This window comes from Sus scrofa, chromosome 3, assembly GCF_054392235.1.
Source record: "Sus scrofa isolate SSC_HxYL_T2T_F1_AM1 chromosome 3, Sscrofa_HxYL_maternal_Yorkshire_Landrace_v2.0, whole genome shotgun sequence".
Taxonomy (NCBI): Eukaryota; Metazoa; Chordata; class Mammalia; order Artiodactyla; family Suidae; genus Sus; species Sus scrofa.
Window position 1 is genome coordinate 27,610,891 of NC_139385.1, and position 23,825 is coordinate 27,634,715.

The window sequence follows — 23,825 nt, forward strand, 5'->3', positions numbered from 1 at the left end:
GTTTCATTTTACAGATGAGGAGACTGAGGCTTGAAGGTCAAGGGAACTTGCCCAAGGTCCTGGAGCTCCCGGGTGCCAGAGCCAGATTCTGGAATACAGGTTTATCCCTGGTCATTTCCAAGGATTCAGGTGAGGGGCCCAAAGACTCTGGTGTTGGTGGGAGCACCTTGCTGGCTTTAAGAGGTAAAAGAGGATCCTTCCAGGGGCCAGGGTGTGGATGATGAGCAAAGCTCGGCTTCCGACACAGACGTGAGTCATTTTGAGGGCAGGGCAGTGAAGTTGTGCAGGAAGTACCAGGAAGAAACAAAGCACCCCGGCTCGGTTGGTTACGACAAGGCAAAACCTTTAATACATGAGTGCTTATTACATTAGCTGCTTTGGGGCTCTGACATCTTTGATTTCTGGTCATGGTTTTCTAACACAGAAAGGTGAATGCCTCCCCCCAGGGCCACCCGGGCAGTGGGTGTCCTGAGGATTTGGATGGATGGACAATGGGGGGGCCACAACGCACACGCCTGGGGATTCGGAGACCCAACCCCAGCCACCACCCGCGACTTTGCGTCAAGTCCTCTTCGACGGAGGGAAGAATGTGGAGGTCCTTCCAGTAAAGAAGGAAGAAAGGAGAACATCTGGCACAGATCCACAGAGAGAGAAACGACATGGGGGTGGGGGGGATTGGCTTGAAAAGGTGGGCAGGGGCGGAGGGGTGGGACCTGGGGGTTGGGTGCGAGGCAAAGTGGGGGAGAAGGGGCCGAGTCCATTTGGTTTCATTCTTTGTAAAAAGTAATACCATCACGAGGACCATGCCATGCAACCTCAGAGCTGCCTCTGTCCACGTCCCCTGGGGCTGAGCCGGGGTGGAGGGCAGAGGGCAGAGGTCAGTTCAGACGGGCGTGGTGCGCCTGTTGGCCGGATTATTATGCAATGACTCTTTGAACTCTTTGGGTGTGGAATTGTGGAACTGTAGAAAAGCATGGTCCCGGTCAGAGTTGAGGAGGGTCCCCATGGTGATCTTGGAGGGGTCCCGGGAGAGGGTGAACATTGAGATGTCGGTGGAAGGGATGGTGTGGAAGCCTTTGCTGATGGGGGACAGGTCTCGGGATCTGGGCTCCGTGGAGCGGGAACTTGACCGCCTCCGGAATCGATACCTGTAGGGTGGAAGGCGCGCGAAGGTGGATTTCTTCAGGAGCTCCGAGTGGGATTTGGCACGTAACTGCTGATGTTTTTCTATATAGATGTGCACGGCAACCACGCCCACAATTTCCGCAATGATAAAAGAGAAGGCTCCGAAATAAAAGGACCAGCCATAGGAGTAGCTCTTTTTGGAGTCACGCTGCCCGGGGTCTCCAGCATTGGCTGAGATATAAACTATGATGCCGATGATGTTGCTTAACCCTATGGAGAAGGGGGAAAAAAAAGGAAAAATACATCTTGTATAAATCTCAGAGGTAACAGTCACTTTTAGGGCTTGGAATATTTATTTTTTAAAAATGTGGAGGTGACAGGGAGAGAGGAGGATGGATTTATGGCTAGCACATCCAGCTGCGGAGCTCTGCCTGCAGGGTCTGTCTCTTGGGAAATGAAGAATTCTGCCGCTACATCCTAGGGGAGGAAGGCGTTCAGCTAAAGAACACAACTCACTCCTACAGCAAGTGCAGTAGAACTCAGAATGCGTGTGTGTTCCTTTAGAAGCAATTCAACCCATCGACACTTCCTCTTCAGCACTAAGTCATGAGGGAGGTAAAACGAACAAGCCTTTGAGTTTCTTAGCATTAGGAGGAGAAACTGACATGTAAATGCAATTACAGCAAAGTGCAAAAAAGCCTGTGCCAGAGACACATGTAAAATGGTTCAGGAGCAAAGAGAGAGAGAGAATGACTGAGCCACCTCGTTCCGAAGACAAGGTGACACTTGAGCTGGGTCTGAACATTGAATAGAGGAGATGAAAGGAGGTTGACTAGGGAATTGAGAATGAGTGACTAGTACGGTGATGATGGGGAAGTTGATGGCATCTTGAGCTAAAATAAGAGGCAGCAGGGGAAGTTCCTGCCGTGGTGCAGGGGGTTAAGAATCTGACTGCAGCCGCTCAGATCTCTGTAGAGGCAGGGGTTCAGTCCCCTGTGCAGTGGGTTAAAGAGTCCCATGTTGTGGTCTGGAAACTTCCATATGCCGCAGATGCAGCTGCAAAATTAAAGTAAATAAGTACATCAAAAAGAGGCAGCAAAGAGAACAGGCTTAGAGAAGAGGATGTTTGTGGATACATTGAATTGGAAATGCTTATTGTCTAAATGTAGCGTCCCAGTGGCATATGTGGGTCTGGGGCTATACTTGGGGAACTAATGAGCCCATGGGGAAGGTACAATAGCTAACCCTGTCCTTTTATCTGCACAGAATACGATAATGCTTTTGATGATTATTAATTTTTGCCCGCGCCCATGGCAGTCGGAAGTTCCAGGGCCAGGGATCGAACCCAAGCCACAGCAGTGACAACGCTGGATCCTGAATCTGCCGAGCCACTAGGGGACTCCAACGTTTTCGATTAGATGTTGTTTGATAGGGTTGGGGATGAAAATGCTGTAAAATTGGGTTGTGATGATCGTGGTACAACGGTAAATGTAATAAAATAAATTGAGTTAAAAAAATGAAAAGCAGCACACATACACACACACAAAGATGTTGGAGCATCGGGAATTGGGGAACATGAAGCTGTTGTCCCCAAAATCAAGGACTGCTGACTTGGTGTCCCCAAGTGTCCATGGAATAGCCCTGGAAATCTTGGAGAGAAATTGATTCTTTAGTGAGTAGTAAGAAGACACAATAGAACCCGAGGGCCTGGGTTCTCTCACATTTTTGCTCTAACGATGGAATGTCTCTGTTTTCTTTTTCTTTAAAGGCCTCAGCTGGCCCTTGATATCAATAATGACTTGTGGAGGTTGGTACATCTGCTGGCGTCTCCTTGTCTTCAAATTCAGGCCACCTGTAGGGTGGTTCTTTTGTGTGTGTGTGTGAGTGTGTGTGTGTGTGTGTGTGTGTTTGCCATTTCTTGGGCCGCTTCTGCGGCATATGGAGGGTCCCAGGCTAGGGGTCGAATCGGAGCTGTAGCCACCGGCCTACACCACAGCCACAACAACACCAGATCCGAGCCGCGTCTGCAACCTACACCACAGCTCAGGGCAACGCCGGATCCTTAACCCACTGAGCAAGGCCAGGGATCGAACCCGCAACCTCATGGTTCCTAGTCGGATTCATTAACCACTGTGCCACGACGGGAACTCCTGTAGGGTGGTTCTAAATGGAGGCTGCCCCTCATTACAGGTCATAGCACCAGTTGGTAAATAACTTCCAATGGCCTCCTAAGTATTCTCTTCATTCCTTCAATGCCCTGTACTCTTCTTGTGGACCCCAAGGCCTTCCCCTAGCCCAGCAACCAAAGGGTTAAAGCTTCATCTCTAGCAAGGGCCACCCCACTCTACTTTAATTTTATGGCTGCGCCCCTGGCATATGGAAGTTCCCAGTCCAGGGATGGAAAATCTGAGCCATGGCTGTGACCTGGGCCACAGCTGCAGCAGTGCTGGATCTTTTAACCCACTGCACCACAGTGGGAGCTCCCCAGTGTTACCCAGATTGGCTGGTGCACAGGTATTAAGGGGAATTTGTATTTTGAATATACTCTCTGGCCATAGTCCATCACGGATTTGCCCCTAGAGGGCAGGGCCAGGGTCTGCTTCTTCCCTGTCTCCTCTGGGCATCACCCAGCCCAGGCATTCAGCAGATAGGCAGTGAGTTCTAATCCCTGAACTCTTTCTTACTATGGGAGTTGACACAGCCAGCCCTGTGTCAGGTGGCAGGAAACCACAGGATGAAAAATGGCTCCTCTTTCTGGAGCGTCAATTTGGCTTGAAGATGAGTAGAGAAGACACATTCTTTTATATTAAAATGAACAGGGATATAATAAGGAGGAGAGAGCAGAATTCACATGAATTTTTAAGTATAAATGGGAGAGAGACTTCAAAGACATTTCGGCTCGAAGAAGGTGGCTTCTGGTGATGCCCCCTGACTCCCCAGGGCCATGTTTTCACTCTCCTCTGCCCTCAGGGAAATTTTGGAGGCAAAGTTTGAGAAGCCCCCAAAGGAAGTCTTGCTGGAAAAAAAACAAAAGAAGCTCAAAGAAAGAAGCTCAGATGTCAGACCAGGTTAAAGGAGGCAAAAAGTTAAGCGAGTTGCTGTGTATTTCTAGGGCGTGGCTTATCTACCAGGCACTGGGCAAAGACTTTATAAGCATGAGTCTCAATTAATCATTGCAACAGGCCCACTTTAAAAAAATAAATAAATTCGGAGTTCCCATCGTGGCTCAGTGGTTAAGGAATCCGACTAGGAACCATGAGGTTGCGGGTTCAATCCCTGGCCTTGCAGAGTGGGTTAAGGATCTGGTGTTGCCGTGAGCTGTGGTGTAGGTTGCAGACGCAGCTCGGATCCCGAGTTGCTGTGGCTGTGGTGTAGGCTGGTGGCTGCAGCTAGAAAAGGCAAAAGACCAAAAAAAAAAAAAAAAATTCCTCTCTTTTACAGGTGCAGAAACTGGGCCACAGAGAAGAGAAGTAACTTCCTGAGTCAACACAGCTGGGAAAAGGTGAGGGTAGAATTTGAACCTGGGACTGCCTCTTAGCCACAGGTGGATTTGAGTTCCAGTCACTAAATTTAGGAAGAACAGGATGTAAGTGGGTGCTTTCTCCCAACCCCAAGACTGTGAGCTCCCTGAGGGCAGACAGAGGCTAGTTTTGTTCACAGATATGGCTTCAGCTCCTTGCCCAGAGCCCGACCCAAAGCCAGAGCACAATGTATATTTTTGAGTTAAGTGGGCACAAGAATTAAGGGGTACAATGTATATAGGAGCAGCTACTATGTATCCAGCAGTGATTGGCATGCTGGATGCAGTTCTAGACACTTCCATATACCTGCTCCTTTCCTCCTCTGAACAGCCTTAAGAGGTAGAACCATTATTGTCTTCAGTTTTCTGATGAGAAAGTGAAGGGCAGAGTAGTTAAGAGACTTGCTGAGGTTACCCAGCTGGGAAGTTACAGAGCCACGCTTTGCACCAGGGCAGCCTGGCTTCAGAGCCCATGGTCTGGAGCCTCATGCCCAGTGCCTCGTGCATAGTAGGTGCTTAATAAAGGGTTGTTGGAGTTCCCGTTGTGGCGCAGTGGTTAACAAATCCGACTAGGAACCATGAGGTTGCGGGTTCGGTCCCTGCCCTTGCTCAGTGGGTTAACGATCCGGAGTTGCCGTGAGCTGTGGTGTAGGTCGCAGACGCAGCTCAGATCCCGCGTTGCTGTGGCTCTGGCGTAGGCCGGTGGCTACAGCTCCGATTCAACCCCTAGCCTGGGAACCTCCAAGAAATAGCAACAACAGCAACAACAACAACAGACAAAAAGACAAAAGACAAAAAGACAAAAAAAATAAAGGGTTGTTGATTGCCTGCCTGACACCCCAGAACCTTAGAATAGCTGAGCAAGCAAAGAGCCTTAGACAATGCAGACTCCTCCCAAACCTTCATTTTGTAGGTAGAAAAACAGGCTTTTTGGGGTCCTTGGAAGATCCGTGGTGGGGTGATATGTAGGATTAGATCCCCTCCCAGCTTCTGGCTTCCCCTCAGGGCTTTGCTACTGTCCCTTGTGTTTTTTTCTGTTCCCTTGTGTCTAATCCACCTGCCGTCTCTCACAAAACCCCTTTCGAGAGGAAAGTAGCTGGTAACACGCTCTCCCCTAACAATCCCCTTGGCAGACAAATAAATGATCTTCTGTTTAGGAAACTCTCACGTCAGCACAACACAGCATCCCCTGGGTCTGTCAGAGCCCAGGAGGTCTGGATAGCCCACCGGCCCCTAAAAAGTGGCTCAAAGCTACACAAATCTCCAGAGTTGCCAGCTGTTACCCTCTGTCCACCGTGTCACCTTTCAGCTGATCTTATTCTCTTGACAAGGTGCCTGACTCAGTTCCTAGAGACTCAGAGCTGGGATGCCATCCACCTTCTCCATTTCAAATAAGGGAAAGCAAGGAGTTTCCATCATGGTGCAGCAGAAATGAATCCCACTAGTATCCATGAGGATGCGGGTTTGATTCCTGGCCTCGCTCTGTGGCTTAAAGATCCGGCATTGCCCTGAGCTGTGGTGTAGGTCACAGATGCAGCTGGGATTCTGTCTTGCTGTGGCTGTGGTGTAGGCCAGCAGCTGCAGCTCCGATTTGGCTCCTAGCCTGGGAACTTCCATGTGCTGCAGGTGCAGCCCTAAAGAGAAAAAAAAAAAAAAAAAAAAATCCAACCAACGAAACCAAACAAAAAACAAAGAAGGGAAAGCCGTAGGGAAGAAACCCGAGCAAGGTCTTAGAGGGGCCGGGGTGCTGGGCTTCCAGCTTTGGAGGTATACGGTGTTGCTTTTCCAATGCTAGAAAATAATACTGTGCATTTTATGTTCAACCTCCTTCTAGAGACCCTATGACAGAAGTAATACTGTTATTTCCCATTTTACAGTCAAGGAAACCAAGTTGTAGGGAGTTGGGAACATTCCCACAGCCCCAGGGTAGAGGCAGAATTCAAATCTAGGAGGGTAAGCCTCTCTTACCAACCTTTTTTTTTTTTTTTAATTTTTTTGTCTTTTTGCCATTTTCTAGGGCCGCTCTTGTGGCATACGAAGGTTCCCAGGCTAGGGGTCTAATTGGAGCTGTAGCCGCTGGCCTACACCACAGCCACAGCAACTTGGGATCCGAGCCTCGTCTGCAACCTACACCACAGCTCAGGGCAACGCCGGATCCTTAACCCACTGAGCAAGGCCAGGGATTGAACCCGCAATCTCAAGGTTCCTAATCAGATTCGTTAACCACTGAGCCATGACGGGAACTCCTTACCCACCATTTAATATGCTTTCCCACTGTTTCCACCCCAGGAAATACTGTTATTAGTCAAAGGTGGGAAGTCATACCAAAGAGCCAAGCTCCCCTCTCTCTCACTCTCACCTCATTCTTTGCATCTCTAAAGCACTTTGTCCAGGTAGCATTGATGGAGTGGTGGGGTGCAAAGAGGGGCTAAAGAGGCAGGAGTGGAAACTCAGAGGAAAGAGGGGAAGCCGTGGAAGGAGGAGGAAGGATGGCGATGAAGGGAGAAGAGAGAAGGCAGAACTAGGACCCCATCCAGAGCCCATCACTCATCCTCCTTGCCGCCCTCGGTCACCTTCAAGCGACAAGGCTGTTACTGATGATAAGGTCGTTCCTGAGAACATCTGGGGCTGCTGGCTCTTACCTTGTTCCCAGAGATGCTGGGAGCAGTAGGAGGATTTGAGCCCTTGAAGAGCTGTGAACAAGAGTTAACCAGCAAACTCAGGTCTTCAAGGGCCAGAGAGCGTGCGTGACTGTGTCCAAGTGAACAGAAAGTAGGACCCCTTTATTTATTTTTATTTTTATTTTATTTTTGGGTCTTTCTAGGGCCACACCCATGGCATATGGAAGTTTCCAGGTAAGGGGTTGAATCAGAACTGCATCTGCTGGCCTACACCACAGCCACAGCCACACCAGATCCGAGGTGAACTGTGACCTACACCACAGCTCACGGCAACGCCAGATCCTTAACCCACTGAGTGAGGCCAGGGATCGAACCTGCACCCTCATGGTTTCTAGCCGGATTCGTTAACCACTGAGCCACGACGGGAACTCCTACATGCCACTCTTATTAATCATTCTCTCTCCCACTCTCTGAGCTGAGCTAGGTACCCCTAGGTACACTCATGTGTCAGAATCTTTGGTTCTAATGAAAGTCTTTGGTTCTCATTCTTAACACACAATTTGAACATGTCCTTGCTCCTTCCCTGGAGGGGACCCTGAATCATATTGCTTTGTCCCCGTGGTCCCGGCTCAGGTTTGGTACCTGTGAAGCTCTCAGGGCTGGGGCCAGATGCTCACCTGCAGAGACAAAAAAGATGCCTGCGCTGAGGATGACGTTGTGTCTGCTGCGGTGAAACTCGCTGGCTGCCACGCAGAGCCCGCCGAAGAAGAGCAGCGTGACACTGAGGATGGGGAAGACGCTGGAGGCCCTCACAGCCCCTGTGGAGACAAGCAGAGAGGCTCCCGCCTGCACCCAGCCAGCCCCAGGACCCACCCTCCCTGGCCTGGGGGTGCCTGGCTGGGGCACAGCATGTGAGCAGAAGGACAAACACTGCATTTAACAACAGGTGCAAGGAGTTCCTGTCGTGGCACAGTGGTTAACGAATCCGACTAGGAACCACGAGGTTGCGGGTTCGATCCCTGGCCTTGCTCAGTGGGTTAAGGATCCATTGCTGTGAGCTCTGGTGTAGGTTGCAGACGCAGCTCGGATCCTGAGTTGCTGTGGCTCTGGTATAGGCCAGTTGCTACAGCTCTGATTCGACCCTTAGCCTGGGAACCTCCATATGCCATGGGAGCAACCCAAGAAAAGGCAAAAAGACAAAAAACAAAACAAACAAACAAAAAAAACCAGGTGCGAGACCAGGGCTGTGGCTCAGGGCCCTGTTGTTGGGGTTAATGCTCTGTAGTCACCATCCTGATGTTCTTAATAATTTTATTTTATTTTATTTTTTTGGTTTGTTGGCTTTTGTTTTTGCTTTCTTTTCTTTTTTGGCCGCTATATGGAGTTCCTGGGCCAGGGATCAGATCCACAGTTGCAACTTACGCCACAGCTGCAGCAACACTGGATCCTTAACCCATTGTGCTGGGGCTGCGGATGGAGCCTGCATCCAGAGATGCTGCTGATCCCATTGCGCCCCAGTGGGAACGCCAATGATTTTATCTTTGAATTTGTGTTTTGGAAGTAAGTCTGATGGGTCCGAGGAGCATGCGCTGCAGGCTTAGAGCCTTGACGCCTGTGGCATCGCACCACCCACCACCTCCCCCCTCCCCCTCTCCTTGGGATGGGTCCTCAAGCTGTCCATTCGCCCAGCTCAGGCTGACCACTGCCACCCTTGGCTCCTGGCGAGGGCCTGGGCTTGGACATGGGGAGAGTCCAGTTGGGGGCAAGCGCTAGGCACCTGCAAACTTATGCACTCTCCCCTTGAGCATCCGCATGCTGGAGCAGATGCGACATTACATAGCATATAAAAGACATCATGAAGAGTTCCTGTCATGGCGCAGTGGTTAACAAATCCAACTAGGAACCACGAGGTTGCGGGTTTGATTCCTGGCCTTGCTCAGCGGGTGAAGGATCTGATGTGGCTGTGAGCTGTGGTGTAGGTTGCAGATGTGGCTCCGATTGGGTATTGCCCTTAGCTTAGAAATGACTGTTTCTTTCAAACTGGCCCCCTGCACCACGGGACACTGTTATGTGATTAAAGGCTCAGATATAGAACCCACAGCCCATCTGCAGACCCTGTCTGAAGACTAGGAAGCATCAGTAGAGCTAAACATGATTTTTTTTTTTTTTTTTAGGGCCACACTCGGGGCATATAGAAGTTTCCAGGCTAGGGGTCCAATTGGAACTACAGCTGCCAGCCTACAACACAGCCACAGCAACTTGGGATCTGAGCCACATCTGTGACCTACACCACAGCTCATGGCAACACACAGCAATGCTGGATCCCACTGACCAAGGAACCTATGTCCTCATGGACTAGTCAGGTTTGTTATTGCTGAGCCACAATAGGAACTCCCTGAACATGATTTTATTTAAAACACTCTTCTTCCTTTTTTTTTTTTTTTTTTTTGCCACTCCCGTGGCATGTGGAATTCCCAGGCCAGGGACTGAATGGCAGCATAGCGGTAACCAGAGCCACTGCAGTGACAACACCAGATCCTTAACCCGCTGAGCATAAAAACACTCTTTTGTTTGTTTGTTTGTTTGTTTTAGGGCCAAATCCGCAGCACATGGAGGTTCCCAGGCTAGGGGTCCAATTGGAGCTACAGCTGCCGGCCTACGCCAGAGCCACAGCAACGTGGGATCCGAGCCGAGTCTGCCACCTACACCACAGCTCATGGCAATGCCAGATCCTTAACCCTCTGATCGAGGCCAGGACTTGAACCTGCAGCCTCATGGTTCCCAGTCAGATTCGTGTCCGTTGCACGATCATGAGAACTCCAAAAACACTCTTCTTTTTTTTTTTTTTTTTTTTTTTTTTGTCTTTTTGCTATTTCTTTGGGCCGCTCCCGCGGCATATGGAGGTTCCCAAGCTAGGGGTCTAATCAGAGCTGTAGCCACAGGCCTACACCAGAGCCACAGCAACTCGGGATCCAAGCCTCGTCTGCAACCTACACCACAGCTCACGGCAACGCCGGATCGTTAACCCACTGAGCAAGGCCAGGGATGGAACCCACAACCTCATGGTTCCTAGTTGGATTCGTTAACTACTGCGCCACGACGGGAACTCCCAAAAACACTCTTCTTGAGCTCTGAGTTACAAGCATCATCTGAATAGCACAATTTTTTGAAGTTTTTATTTATAATAGCATTTTAAAAAATGCTCTTACATTTAACCTTGCCTAACAGTAAATTAATCAATGTCATAGAATTTTTCTTTTGAGTGAACTCGATACACACCCTTGTTGAAGGAATTCTATTTCAATTTCATTCAATCCCAAATTCTCTCTGTGCCTGGATCAATGTCAGGCCAGTGGCTGCAACTGGCCTTCACCATTGCTCATCCCACGCCATGAAAAAAGAACCAGGGAGTTCCTGTCATGGCGCAGTGGTTAATGAATCTGACTAGGAACCACGAGGTTGCGGGTTCGATCCCTGGCCTTGCTCAGTGGGTTAAAGATCTGGTGTTGCCGGGAGCTGTGGTGTAGGTTGCAGCCACATTGCTGTGGCTCTGGTGTAGCCTGCGGCTACAGCTCCGATGAGACCCCTAGGCTGGGAACCTCCATATGCCACGGGAGCGACCCTAGAAAAGGAAAAGACAAAAAAAAAAAAAAAAAAAAAAAAAAAAAAAAAGAAAGAAAGAAAGAAAAACAAGAAAAAAAGAAAAAAGAACCCGCACCTGTGGCTTCATGAGTACCTGCTGGCCTGGGGCTGTGTGAGTGTGTGTTAGCTGATTTAATTTTCATGACCCTGTCAGGTGGATGACATGGTAAACTTCACTTCTGACTATAGAGAAAGGTGAGAGACGAGAGGTAAAGCACCTTGACTCAGGCCCAACCCAGCTAGCAGGGCATCAGACAGGAATAAAAGCCTGGGTTGACCAGAATCCAGACCCCTTTGCTCTAAGCCAGCACACTGCTGCCTCTCACATGCTGCATTTGTGACAGTTCCATGTCACATCCGGGTTACTGACCTTGGGACCATCTCGGGGGAGACACTGGCTCTTCCCCAGTCGGACTGGAACTGAAGAGGGGCGAACTTTGGTTTGCTTTCAATTCTTTCAAGCTTTGCCCCTTAGGACCTCGCCCACTAGCACCTCATTCCTGTTAGCACCTCACCCATTAGCACTCTGCCCATTAGCACCTCAAATCCGCCCTCTGGGAAAGGTGACAACGTGTATCCAAGTTGAAGAAAATTCCATAGTTTTTTTTTTTTTTTTTTTGCTTTTTAGGGCTGCACTCACTGGCATATGGAAGTTCCCAGGCTAGGGGTCAAATAGGAGCTACACCTGCCAGCCTACACCACAGTCACAGCAATGCAGGATCTGAGACGCATCTGTAACCTACACCACAGCTCACAGCAAGGCCAGATCCTTAACCCACTGAGCAAGGCCAGGGATGGAACCCACCTCCTCATGGATTCTAGTCGGGTTCATTACGGCTGAACCACGACAGGAACTCCGAAAATTCCTTAGATTTTCTCCTAAGCATTCAAGAACTTTTCGGTTTTGACTCACTTCCTCCCCCCCGCCACCCCTATGTCTTGTGCATTGAAATTCAAGGGACTCCGGCATCAGAGCCTCCGGAATGTCTCTGTCTAGTAGCAAAAGCTTTTCCCAAAGCTGTTTGTACACAGATCCATTTCTGGGGCTGGGTGTTGGGGAGCCTCACACTCAGAGGCAGCTGGGCACCTGCGGGGCACCCCTCCTCACCACCACCCCCTGCCCAGAGGAGACCTGCGACGGGAACTTACGCAGGAGATATTCAGCCGTGTCCTGTTCGTAGTCAGCATCTTCAGGGAAGTGATCGATTTTCTTGCACACACCTCGGAACGCCCCTGTGGAAACAAAGGTGGCCCCTGAGCTGGGAGGACACAGAGAGCCTCTGGGGCCCAGCCTGGGTCCTCAGCCCCAGGGTGAAGAGCCTTCAGGGTTGCTGTGGTTTCTCCCTCTGCCTCCACCTGCCCATCAGCATCTTTCTTAAGGCACAAAAAGGAGATGAGTAGAGGGAAAAATAATAACAAAATAAAGACCATGGCAGAACCTTTCTGCTTCCTAGATTTTGCATGATGTTGAGAGCTATTTAGACAGGCAAAGAGCTAGAACGCATAAGCATTCTTTATAAGAATTGCCTTGTCTTACCTTTTTCCTTTGGGAAATTGCACAATAAATGCAATTGGGAAAACAATTAGTGAGGGAAAAAGAAAGTGGAGTATATATACACACATACACATATAAACACACATTATATGTATTATACACTAACGATATATTATATTACACATTAAGAATATATTATGGGAATTCCCGTTGTGGCGCAGTGGAAACGAATCCGACTGGGAACCCTGAGGATGTGGGTTCGATCCCTGGCCTTGCTCAGTGGGTTAAGGATCCGGCGTTGCCATGAGCTGTGGTGTAGGTCACAGATGTGGTTTGGATCCTGTGTTGCTGTGGCTGTGGTGTAGGTCGGCAGCTGTAGCCCCAATTTGACCCCTAGCCTGGGAATTTCCATATGCCATGGGCGCAGCCCTAAAAAAAGACAAAAGACAAAAAAAAAGATTATGAATTATACATTAATAACATTTTATATATTATACATTAATAAAATATTATGTATTGTAATTTACACTAATTATATATTATACATTTATAATTTTATGCTATAATATATTAATATGTTATATTATATATATTAATTTATATTCCCATTTTTAAAATGAGGCAACTGGGCTTAAGAATTTTGCTTGAGGGAGTTCCTGTCATGGCTCAATGGTTAATGAACCCCACTAGGATCCACAAGGATGCAGGTTCGATTCCTGTCCTCGCTCAGCAGGTTAAGGATCCGATGCTGCTTGAGCTGTGGTGTAGGTCGCAGACAAGGCTCAGATCTGGCATTGCTGTGGCTGTGGTGTAGGCTGGCAGCTGTAGCTCTGATTCGACCCCTAGCCTGGGAATGTCCATATGCGGCAGGTGCAGCCCTAAAAAGGCAAAAGACCAAAAAAGAAAGAAAAAAGGATTTGCTTGGGCTTATAGGCCTAAGTGGTAGAGCCAGAATTCCAATCAGGGTCTGTGAACTTCTCAGTGTGGATTCCAGGCATGGATTCCGGAGTAACCTGCTCTCCCCGATAAATGCTCATATCTGACACAGGGTGCTCCCCTCTCCCGGGGTCACAGCTTGCCGGGTTCTGCTGTGTGTCTCACACCTTCAGGACGCATAGAATCGCACGGGTCCATCCTGGGGAAAATGACAGTCGGCATCTTCTTTCCTTTTCTTTCCTCAACATCCCACTTAACACGTTGTGGGTGTTTGATGATGGTGGTGCGTGTTGGTTAACTAGCCAATTAACCAATCTCGGGGGCAGCTCACGGCCCTGCCAGGTCTTGTAAATGACACACAATTTCAGAACCTCTCACAACACAGCATGAAATCATGCATTATTGTTCTTCTCCCTGCCTGTAGAGAAGGCGTGGAGGTGAGCGGCAGGGGGGGTGTCGTGGACACGTACAAGGTTTAGATTCGCATATAGCTGGGTGTATATTTCAGAGCCATAACCGTAAGAATTAAATAAGTCCATATTTGAAGAGGAGATAATGTTTGCCAAGCGATAAGCACATCATCAGAACGGCCAGCACTTTTTAAGTGCTTCCAGTGGTCTAAGCACAGAGCTGCAACCTACGTTCTTCTCTCATGTGTGCTTGTCCACCGCTCTGGGAGGTAGGGATTATTCATACTGACATTTGATGATGAAGCATCGAAGGATCACAGAGGAGTAAGAGCTGTCACAGCTGGTGAGGTGACGAATCAATATGTGAATCTGGGCTTTACATTATACTATGAATCGCAGCCATTATGATGCTGTCTATTATGGTTTCATAATAATGAATGCATGTATTTTTAAAATTTATTTTATTCAAAGAGAGTGGATTTACAATGCCGTGTTAGTTTCTGCTGTACAGAGAAGTGATCCAGGTACACACATACACACACACAGAGCAGTAACTGTAAGAATTAAACACAGCCATGTGTGAAGAGGAAATGATGTGTGCAAGGCAATAGGCACATTGTAACGATGGTAACAAAAAACATTTTATATATATATGTTTGTTTTTGTTTCTTTCCCATTATGGTCTATTACAGAGTATCGAATATAGTCCCCTGGACTATACAATGGGACCTTGTTGTTTATCCATTCTATATAGACCAGTCTGCATCTGCTAGTTCCAAACTCTCAATCCATCCCTCCCCTACCCTCCTCACCTCCCCTCACAGACAGGCGACCACAAGTCTGTTCTCTGCCTGTGAGTCTGTTTCTGTTTCATGGAATTTTGTTTATGTCATATTTTAGATTCCACCTATAAGTGATATCATATGGTGTTTATCTTTCTCTGTCTGACTTTTACTTCACTTGGTATGATAATGTCTAGGTTCATCCATTTTGCTGCAAATGCTTTATTTCATTGTTTTTTATGGCTGAGTAGTATTCCATTGTGTGTGAGTGTTTGTGTATATATATATATATACCACATCTTCTTTCTTATTTTTATTTTTAAATGATTTTTATTTTTTCCATTACAGCTGGTTGACAGTGTTCTGTCAATTTCTGCTACACAGCAAAGGGACTCAGTTACACACATATATACATTCTTCTCACATTATCCTCCATCATGCTCCATCATAAGTGACTAGATATGGTTCCCTGTGCTATACAGCAGGATCTCATTGCTTATCCACTCCAAATACAATAGTTTGCATCTACTAGCCCCAGACTCCCAGCCCATCCCACTCCCTCCCTCTCCACCTTGGCAACGACAATCTGTTCTCCAGGTCCATGAGTTTCTTTTCTGTGGAAAGGTTCATTTGTGCCGTATATTAGATTCCAGATATAAGTGATATCATATGGTATTTGTCATTCTCTTTCTGACTTACCTCACTTAGTGTGAGAGTCTCTAGTTCCATCCATGTTGCTGCAAATGGCATTATTTTTTTTTATGGTTCAGTAGTACTCCGTTGTGTATATATACCACATCTTCTTAATCCATTCATCTGTAGATGGACATTTAGGTTGTTTCCACGTCTTGGCAATTGTGAATAGTGCTGCAATGAACATACGGGTGCATGTATCTTTTTCAAGGAAAGTTTTGTCCGGATATATGCCCAGGAGTGAGATTGCTGGGTCACACGGTGCTTCTATATTTAGTTTTCTCAGGCACTGCCATACTATTTTCCATAGTGGTTGTGCCAATTTACATTCCCACCAACAGTGTAGAAGGGTACCCTTTTCTCCACACCCTCTCCAGCATTTGTTATTTGTTGACTTGTTAATGATGGCCAGGTATGAAGTGGCACCTCATCGTAGTTTTGATTTGTATTCCTCTAGTAATTAGTGATGCTGAGCATTTTTTCATGTGCCTGTTGTCCATCCATATATCTTCTTTGGAGACATGTCTATTCAGGTCTGTTGCCCATTTTTCAATTGGGTTGCTGGTTTTTTTGCTGTTGAGGTGTATAAGTTGTTTATCTATTTTAGAGATTAAGCCCTTATCAGTTGCATCATTTGAAATTATTTTCTCCCATTCCATTGTATATATTTACACCACATCTTTTTTTTTTTTAATTTTTATTTTTGGCCATGCCTGCAGCATGCAGAAGTAACCAGACCAGGGATCAAGCCTGCACCACAGCAGTGTCAACACCAGATCCTTAACCCACTGAGCCACCCGGGACTCCTCCTAAACCACATCTCCTTTATCCAGTCATCTATCGATGGACATTTAGGTTGCTTCCATGTCTTGAAGAGTGCCATGTATTTAACCCATACTATAAGTAGACTCTAAACCAGAGGCATTTCATAATAAATTCAATGGGATATGAACCCATCCTCTTGGTTCTGATATTCTGCTTACCAGGCACAGAAGGGACTCAGAACCAAGAACGCAGTGTCTTGGAGAAGGCTTGAAGATTCAAGGACATTTTTGGAAGAAAGGCAGATTCAGAACTCCTCCCTTTCAAAAGGTCTTCCTTTTTCTTGTTTCCATTTTAGAGCTTCATACACAAGTTTTCATTTGTGTTTAAGCCCCATCCCCTTCCAGCTGGCTGGATATCACATCAGAATAAATCACACGCAGGAAGCACTTACCACATACCACGTGTCATTCTAAACACGTCATATGTTTTATCCTCTTTAGCTCTCCAGATAGCCTGGTGAGGGAGCTGGTATTATGAGCCCTATGTTACAGATGAGGAAATCTGAAGTAAGTGATTTCCCTAAGGACACAGCTGAAATGGCACACTCAATTGTTAAGTCTTCTGGGCTCCAAAGCCAAGTTCGTAACCATGACTAAGAATTGCATTCTCATCAACACGCTGTAGAGTTGCAAGCAAAGTCCTTTGCCAGGTGGCTTTGTGATCAATCACGGCAGTGAACTGGACCAGTTGGTTTCTCCATCCACCATGCTTTTTCCCATTATATACATCAGGGGCCACCGAGCTGAGCAAGGACCGAGGTTATGGGACCAACCATCATTAGCTGTTTAACATTCTCCATGAAAGCTATCATAGGAAGGAAAAGTTCAGCTGAAGATTTAACATGAATGCTACTGAAACCGACCAGTCAGAACCATGTGAGCAGAAGGAACAACACATGTGCCTGCATCTGCTTGTGAAATGGGCCTTACCTAAGGTGGCTTAAGGCAGCTTTGAAACTAGGACGTGGAGCCAGCAAACATCAGTAGCTTCTGGAGAAAGAGTCACTAATTTTAAATGGTCTAAAGCAGCCCGCCACCTGTTTCTGTACATCCCACGAGCCAAGGCTGGTTTTTGCATATGTAGATGGTTGGAAAAAAATCAAAAGAAGAATATTGTTTTGTGACATGAAAAAAAAACACAGGAAATTCAAATTTCAGTGTCTGTAAATAAAATTGTATTGAAACACAACCATGCCCATTTGTTGACAGGTTTTGTGCCCACATGGCAGAGCTGGGTAGTTGTGGCAGAGACAGTAAAGCCCAAAATATGGACTTCCTGGCTAAAGAAAATTTTGCTGATTGCTGATCTAAAGATTTCTGTCCTGGGCAGTAGCACAAACTCTGGGAGGGCAAAAGTGGGGAGTGAAGAGGAATTTGAGCCTTCTTGCGTTTGGAGGATGTAATTCAGGCTGGTGCTTCTAATGTAGATAAGGCTCATCAAGGGAAAATCTGAGTCGTGGAATGGGTTTTTTTTTTTTTTTTTGGTGTTTTTGTTTGTTCATTTTGTTTGTTTTTTACTTACAGTATTTTACTTTTTAATTTTTATTTTTTGTCTTTTTAGGGCCGCATCTGTGGCATACGGAGGTTCCCAGGCTAGAGGTTGGATCCAAGCTGTAGCTGCTGGCCTATGCCACAGCCACAGCAACAGTAGATCCAAGCCATGTCTGTGACCTATACCACAGCTCATAGCAATGCTGGATAGATCCTGAACCAACAGGGTCCAGGCATGGAACCAGCGTCCTTAGGGATACTAGTTGGATTCATTACAAGGGAGCCACAATGGGAACTCCCTTACTGTTTTTTTGTTTGTTCATTGTTGTTTTTTTCTCCTGTATCCACAGCATGAGGAAGTTCCAAGACCAGGAGTTGAAACCATACCTCAGTAATGACCTGAGCTACAGCAGTGACAATGCCAGGTCCTTAATCCTTTGAGCCACTGGGAAACTCCTGGATTAAAAAAAAATTAAATATGTTGCTACAATTAAAAAAATTTTTTTTGTCTTTTTGTCTTTTTAAGAATGCACCTGTGGGAGTTCCCGTCATGGCGCAGCAGAAACGAATACGACTAGGAACCATGAGCTTGCAGGTTTGATCCCTGGCTTCGCTCAGTGGGTTAAGGATCCAGCCTTGCCGTGAGCTGTGGTGTAGGTTGCAGACTCGGCTTGGATCCTGCATTGCTATGGCTGTGGTGTAGTCTGGTGGCTACAGCTCTGATTAGACCCCTCGTCTGGGAACCTCCATATGCCACAGGTGTGGCCCTATAAAGGCAAAAGACAAAAATAAAAATAAAAAGAATGCACCTGTGGCATATGAGGTTCCCAGGCTAGGGGTCGAATCAGAGCTGTAGCTGTCAGCCTATGCCACCACTTATAGCAACGCCGGATCCTTTACCCACTGAACGAGGCCAGGGATCGAACGTGCAACCTCACGGTTCCTAGTTGGATTCGTTTCCACTGTGCCATGATGGGAACTCCTGTTGCTACAATTTAAAATTCAGAATATAGTTACATGAAACCTGATTTGCAGCTTCTCTTTAAAAATGGGGACCTCTGTCCCACATTTCCTTGTGAAACCTACCCCTAGCAGCTGGGCATCAGCAGTCCCCTTTAGTGTGGGTACAAGCTCTCTAGTTGGCCAAAGTCCCCAGCAGACCCTACACCACTTGCGGTACCTACGGAGAATCACCTCTCCAATAATAATTTCATGAGGTTGTCAGGAGAATTCATTGAAGTTGTAAGAGACGTTGCAGTCACCGGCGTTGTGCTCAGCACTTTCTGCAGGACTCTTGTAATCAGGCAATGACACAAGGCACTTAGCACAGCTCCTGGCACGTAGTAAGAACACAATAAATTATAGCAATTACTACTGTTGGTTTGGGTAGGTATTTTAGGACCAGAAAAGACACATGGGTGCCAGGGTGAGATGTTAAAAAGCAATATAAAAGGAAAGGGAATCAAGAATTTCCCCGAGGAAGATAGAAGCTGTTGGCATCGTAAGACTTACACTCATCAAAAAGTGAACTCGGAAGTTCCCGTCGTGGCGCAGTGGTTAAGGAATCCGACTAGGAACCATGAGGTTGCGGGTTCGGTCCCTGCCCTTGCTCAGTGGGTTAACGATCTGGCGTTGCCGTGAACTGTGGTGTAGGTTGCAGACGCGGCTCGGATCCCGCGTTGCTGTGGCTCTAGCATAGGCCGGCGGCTACAGCTCCGATTTGACCCCTAGCCTGGGAACCTCCATATGCCACGGGAGCAGCCCAAAGAAATAGCAAAAAGACAAAAAAAAAAAAAAAAAAAAAAAAAAAAGTGAACTCGGCCATTCACCTAAGTAGCATATTGCTAGCTCCCAGAAATAACCACTCTTTATCACGTCTGTGTCCTTCCTTCCAGATGCCCCCTTCCCCCCAGGCTTGCACACACACATGGTTTTATAAAATAGAGATCATGCTGTTCCTTTTCTCCCTTACTTTTTCTCATGAGTGTGTCCCCACATCAGTAAATTTCAGAAAAAGAGGATGGGATTGGATTTGCCCACGAACTGCAGAGGATGAAGCCAAGAGAGATGCTGAAAACATGGAGCCTGCAAGGATGAAGTCAGGATACAGAGATAAGCACCATCCTAGCACAGTTTAAGGCACCGGGGCAGAGGGAAGCAGAAACCAGGAACGTGGTGAACCAAGAGAAGGAAGGTGGTGGTTGGTCTGGGAGATAGATGCCGTGGCTCCAGGTGACAGGTGATGCAAAGCCAAGGTAGGGCAGGTGAGAGAGCTAGTGAGAAGCCACAGACCCCAGGATCCTCAGGAAGAGGTTTGAAATGGCATGTAGAGCCAGGAGAGATTTCCCGAAGGGTTGAAGTGTAATTACAGAGACTGGCTTCGGGGTGACAGTGAGCCTCAGCCTGGGCAGAGAAGATTGTGCTACTGGTTCATCTCTGGCTCAAACAATGGAAGAATAGTTCCTTTCAATGAGGAAGGCACTTCCTGTAAACCAACAATCCTTCTCAAAGGTCAAACCCTAGAAATAATCACATTACAATCAAGAATGAGACATGAATGCCCACGATCGCCGCTGTTACTTATGATGGTTCTACAAGATCCAGTGCGGGAGGAAATAAGACAGAATTGAGTTATGGGCAATAGAAAAATATAGGGTAAAATTATCATTTTTCCCCAGGTAATAGAATAGTTTATTTGCAAAGCTGGAGGCAATTTGCTAGGAAAAAAAAAAAAAAATGAAAATGAATGAAAGAAGTCAGGAAGGTGGCTTTTTGTAAGATATGAAACCACACGATAAAGCTGTAATAATTAAGTCATTGTGGTATCGACATTTGAAAAGAACCTTTCTTAGGCTATTTTTTCAAAGCCCGGAAATGTTACAAAGAAACTCAGAAGCAGTCCATTATGCCACATTCAGATAATCCCTGTTAAGTTAAAAGAATATACATACGTCATTAGAAAATTCAAACAGTTTATGGAGAAAGGCATGAGATGAAGGGAAAAGTGCTTCCCTCATCACTGAAAATTCTCCCACTTGATAACTTCACAGAGTGATTTTTGTTAACTGAATGTTGAGTGAAATCACATCTAAGCTGAGAGCTGAAGGTTAATGAAAAGTTCATCAGAGTGAGGGAGGTATTTTGCTCCAAGGCACTAGAGTGGAAGAGCATGTGAGATGATGAGAGGGTGGGAATGAGAGAAAAACTCATCGGGGGTCTTGGAGTAGTTCAGGCGTTCAGAGGATGAATGGTGGTTGGTCTGGGGGACAGATCTGGGGGTCACTGGGGACAGGTGAAAATGTCATGGGAACCTGGGGGTAGGGCAGATATGAGAACTGGGCTGTGCAGTTGGATTGGCTCAACCTGTTTCCTTCCTTCCTTTTTTCCCTCCTTCCTTCCTTCCTCCCTCCCATTTATCAAACACACCCACACTGTGCCAGGGCTATTTTAAGTCCTAGGAATTGACGAGTGCCCAAGACAGACAAGATTCTGGTCTTTGGAACTTATATTCTCACCAGGAAAGAGCGTCTATCAACCAGTCAATAAAAGATCAAGACAGCTGTGCTTTGGAGGAAACCTGCAAAGGAGGGATGGCGACTTGGTACTGGGGTGGAGGGGGTCCAGGGGGACCTTGGAGTTCAGATCTGAATAAAGAGAAGGAGCTTGTTGTGTGAAGCCAGGGCAAAGCTTTCCAGGCTGTGGGCACTGCTAGGGCACAGGCTCTGGAGTTGGGAATGAATTTAGTTTGGGGGACAGAAGGGAGGTGAGTGGGTGAAAAGGGGCTTATTGTGGTGGTGTCACCCAGCCCATCAACTGCCTTCCTACCTGTCCCTTTAGCATGGAGGTCTCTGGAATATCTAGGAGGTTGGGCTGCCCAAGGACCCATGTCAACTCCATCTTTTCCTTTAGGGCCACCTAAAGGACCTACACAGTCCTGAGTAGCTGCCAGATATCCAAAGAAGGCAGCCAGTGGAGTGGAGAGGGAGCCTGGAAAACGAGACATCGTGTTTTTAACTCTTAAAGCCCTTGTCCCCTCTCTGGAGGGAAAGCCGTGCTTCCGAGTTTGTTGCCTCCGTCTCCATCAGATCCAAGCAATGTGCAGGCCCAGCTTGATGCCGGGAAAAGACCATCAACAGTCACAAAGTGGGGGATTAGGCTGCTTTGCAGGGAAATTTTACAAACGAGTCAGGGTCTTGCAGTCTGGAGAAACAGAGGCTGCCCCTTCTTTAGCAGGGATTTGACCTTGAGAGAGGGTGGATGGTAGGGCAGCACATCTCAGCCACAAGTCCAGATGTGGCAACCAAATGCTAGATAGGCCCCCAATGTCCAGCTTGGAGCTTAAAACCGAGGCACACTGGAGACCAGGACTCTGGGTCCAATGATATGGGTCTTTAGTTAAGTCCCCACTGCGGTGAATCTGCCTTGAGAAATCAGGAAAGAACACACATCAAGTTTTGTGTGTGTGTGTGTGTGCCCTGGGAATACTTGTGTTAAGAAAGCAAAAAGTAAGGATGTTTGGGTTCCTGCCTCTATCATGCCTCTGTAATAAAGAGTTCCCGTCGTGGCTCAGTGGAAATGAATCTGACTAGCATCCATGAGGAAGCAAGTTCGATCCCTGGCCTCGCTCAGTGGGTTAAGGTTCTGACATTGCCGTGAGCTGTGGTGTAGGTCGCAGACGTGGCTTGGATCTGGAACTGCTGTGGCTGTGGTGTAGGCCAGTGGCTACAGCTCCGATTTGATCCCTGGTGTGGGAACCTCCATATGCCAGAGATGTGGCCCTAAAAAGACAAAAAGCAAAAAAACAAAAACAAACAACCAAACAAAAAACCCCAAACCAAAAAACAAACCCAAAAACCCAAAACCAAAAAAAAAAAAAAAAAACCAGTGGCTTTCAACATGGGCTGCAAGTGGGGATTATGGGGGCTGGTGGTGTGGCTAGAAAAAGCTGATGCTTGGTTCTATACCTGGAGATTTTTACTTAATTATTCTGGTCCTCTGGAGTTTTCCAAACTTCCCAGATAAGTCTAACTATTCAGCTAAGACTGGGAGCCACAGTCTTCAAGGGAGTCCCCTTAAAAGTAGGGACCATTATTTCATAGCAAATAATAGAGTGCAAAGCTCTGTTTCCAACCTTATCTTGACAATGAAATGATTGTTTATGAGAATATGTTTGTCTTTTCTAACGATGCACTAGTAGTGTGAAGAGAAAAGTAAGCTGTGTGGATTTTTGGTGGAGGGAGCATCCTTTGATAAAATTGCATGATGGTCCAATATGAAATCCTTAACTTTCCTGGCTGGATTATAAAGTCTGCGTTTCAGAGCAAGATCACAAAGTGGGTCATTTTGCAAAAATAATTTGAGCAATGTCATCATTTTCTCAAGGGCGTCTCTTAATCCTTTGATATTCAAATCACTGGATGTGTCTATGCCATCATCACTCTTGTTGGTTTTCTCTCCCCCCATTCTTAATCGGTGCCTCTCTGTTGGCTCTGGCCACCCACGGCTGGCATGTCATGTCACGTCATGCCAGCCGACTCCCCAACCCTCCCCACATCCAGCTCATGAAGCCCTGTGCATTCTGTGAGCTACACAATCTTACTTTGTGATTGTTTTGGCCTCCTATGTGCATCTTGTGGTCCCGTGTTGACAAAAGCTCGCCATCAGAAGGGCTGCCTGCCAAAGACTGTGAATCACAGGGTATTAAACGCAGTGGGGGTGTTGAACGGGGTTGGGGTGGTGTTTGAGTACCCACTGGTTTTATAAATGGTCAGACCATGAATGCACATATTCTTATGAAGATGGCATTTGCCAGCTTATCCTAGCAACCTTGCATGTACAGCGATTCGGATAATAAATTCATCGATAATGAGGACCCTGAACCAAACTTGGTCTCTCTGAGCAAGACGGAGCACTTGGGGGCACAGCAATTACAGCTCCCAGCTCCTAATGAGAGACCCACAGGAGTGTATGAGTTAAGGGGAAATAAACAGCCTCTTCTGATGTTCCTGAACTGCTGTCCGCACACATCCTGATTCGGTCTTTTGCTCAACAGACGTCTACTGAGGTGCCTGCTTTGCATTCAGCAGAGTCCTGGGCACAGAGGAGTCATCAGTGAATGAAACAGACTAGGTTCCGGATCTCCAGACCGTGAGAGTCTAGTGAGGAGAGATAACATGGACCGAGTAAATAAAGGAAACAAAGATTTCTGTAAAAAAAAGGAAAAGTGTATGTCAAAGAGTGATACATGAAACAAAGGTTTCTGTAAAAAGGAAAAAAGTAATTTCAA

At 47.0% G+C, this 23,825-nt stretch overlaps 1 protein-coding gene across 2 annotated transcripts in view; it reads right to left on the minus strand.

The window, feature by feature from the left end:
- Positions 1-326: 326 nt before the first annotated feature.
- Positions 327-23,825, minus strand: part of CACNG3 (calcium voltage-gated channel auxiliary subunit gamma 3) — a 104,502-nt gene continuing 81,003 nt past the window's right edge. The window contains exons 2-4 of one of the 2 annotated variants that reach the window (XM_003124542.6): positions 12,058-12,141; positions 7,944-8,084; positions 327-1,395 (exon numbers count right to left, since the gene is read on the minus strand). In XM_003124542.6, coding sequence (XP_003124590.1) covers positions 884-1,395; positions 7,944-8,084; positions 12,058-12,141 — 737 coding nt within the window. In that variant the 3' untranslated portion in view covers positions 327-883. The remainder of the gene's footprint in view (positions 1,396-7,943; positions 8,085-12,057; positions 12,142-23,825) is intronic. The other variant, XM_085017314.1, reaches the window with a different exon arrangement.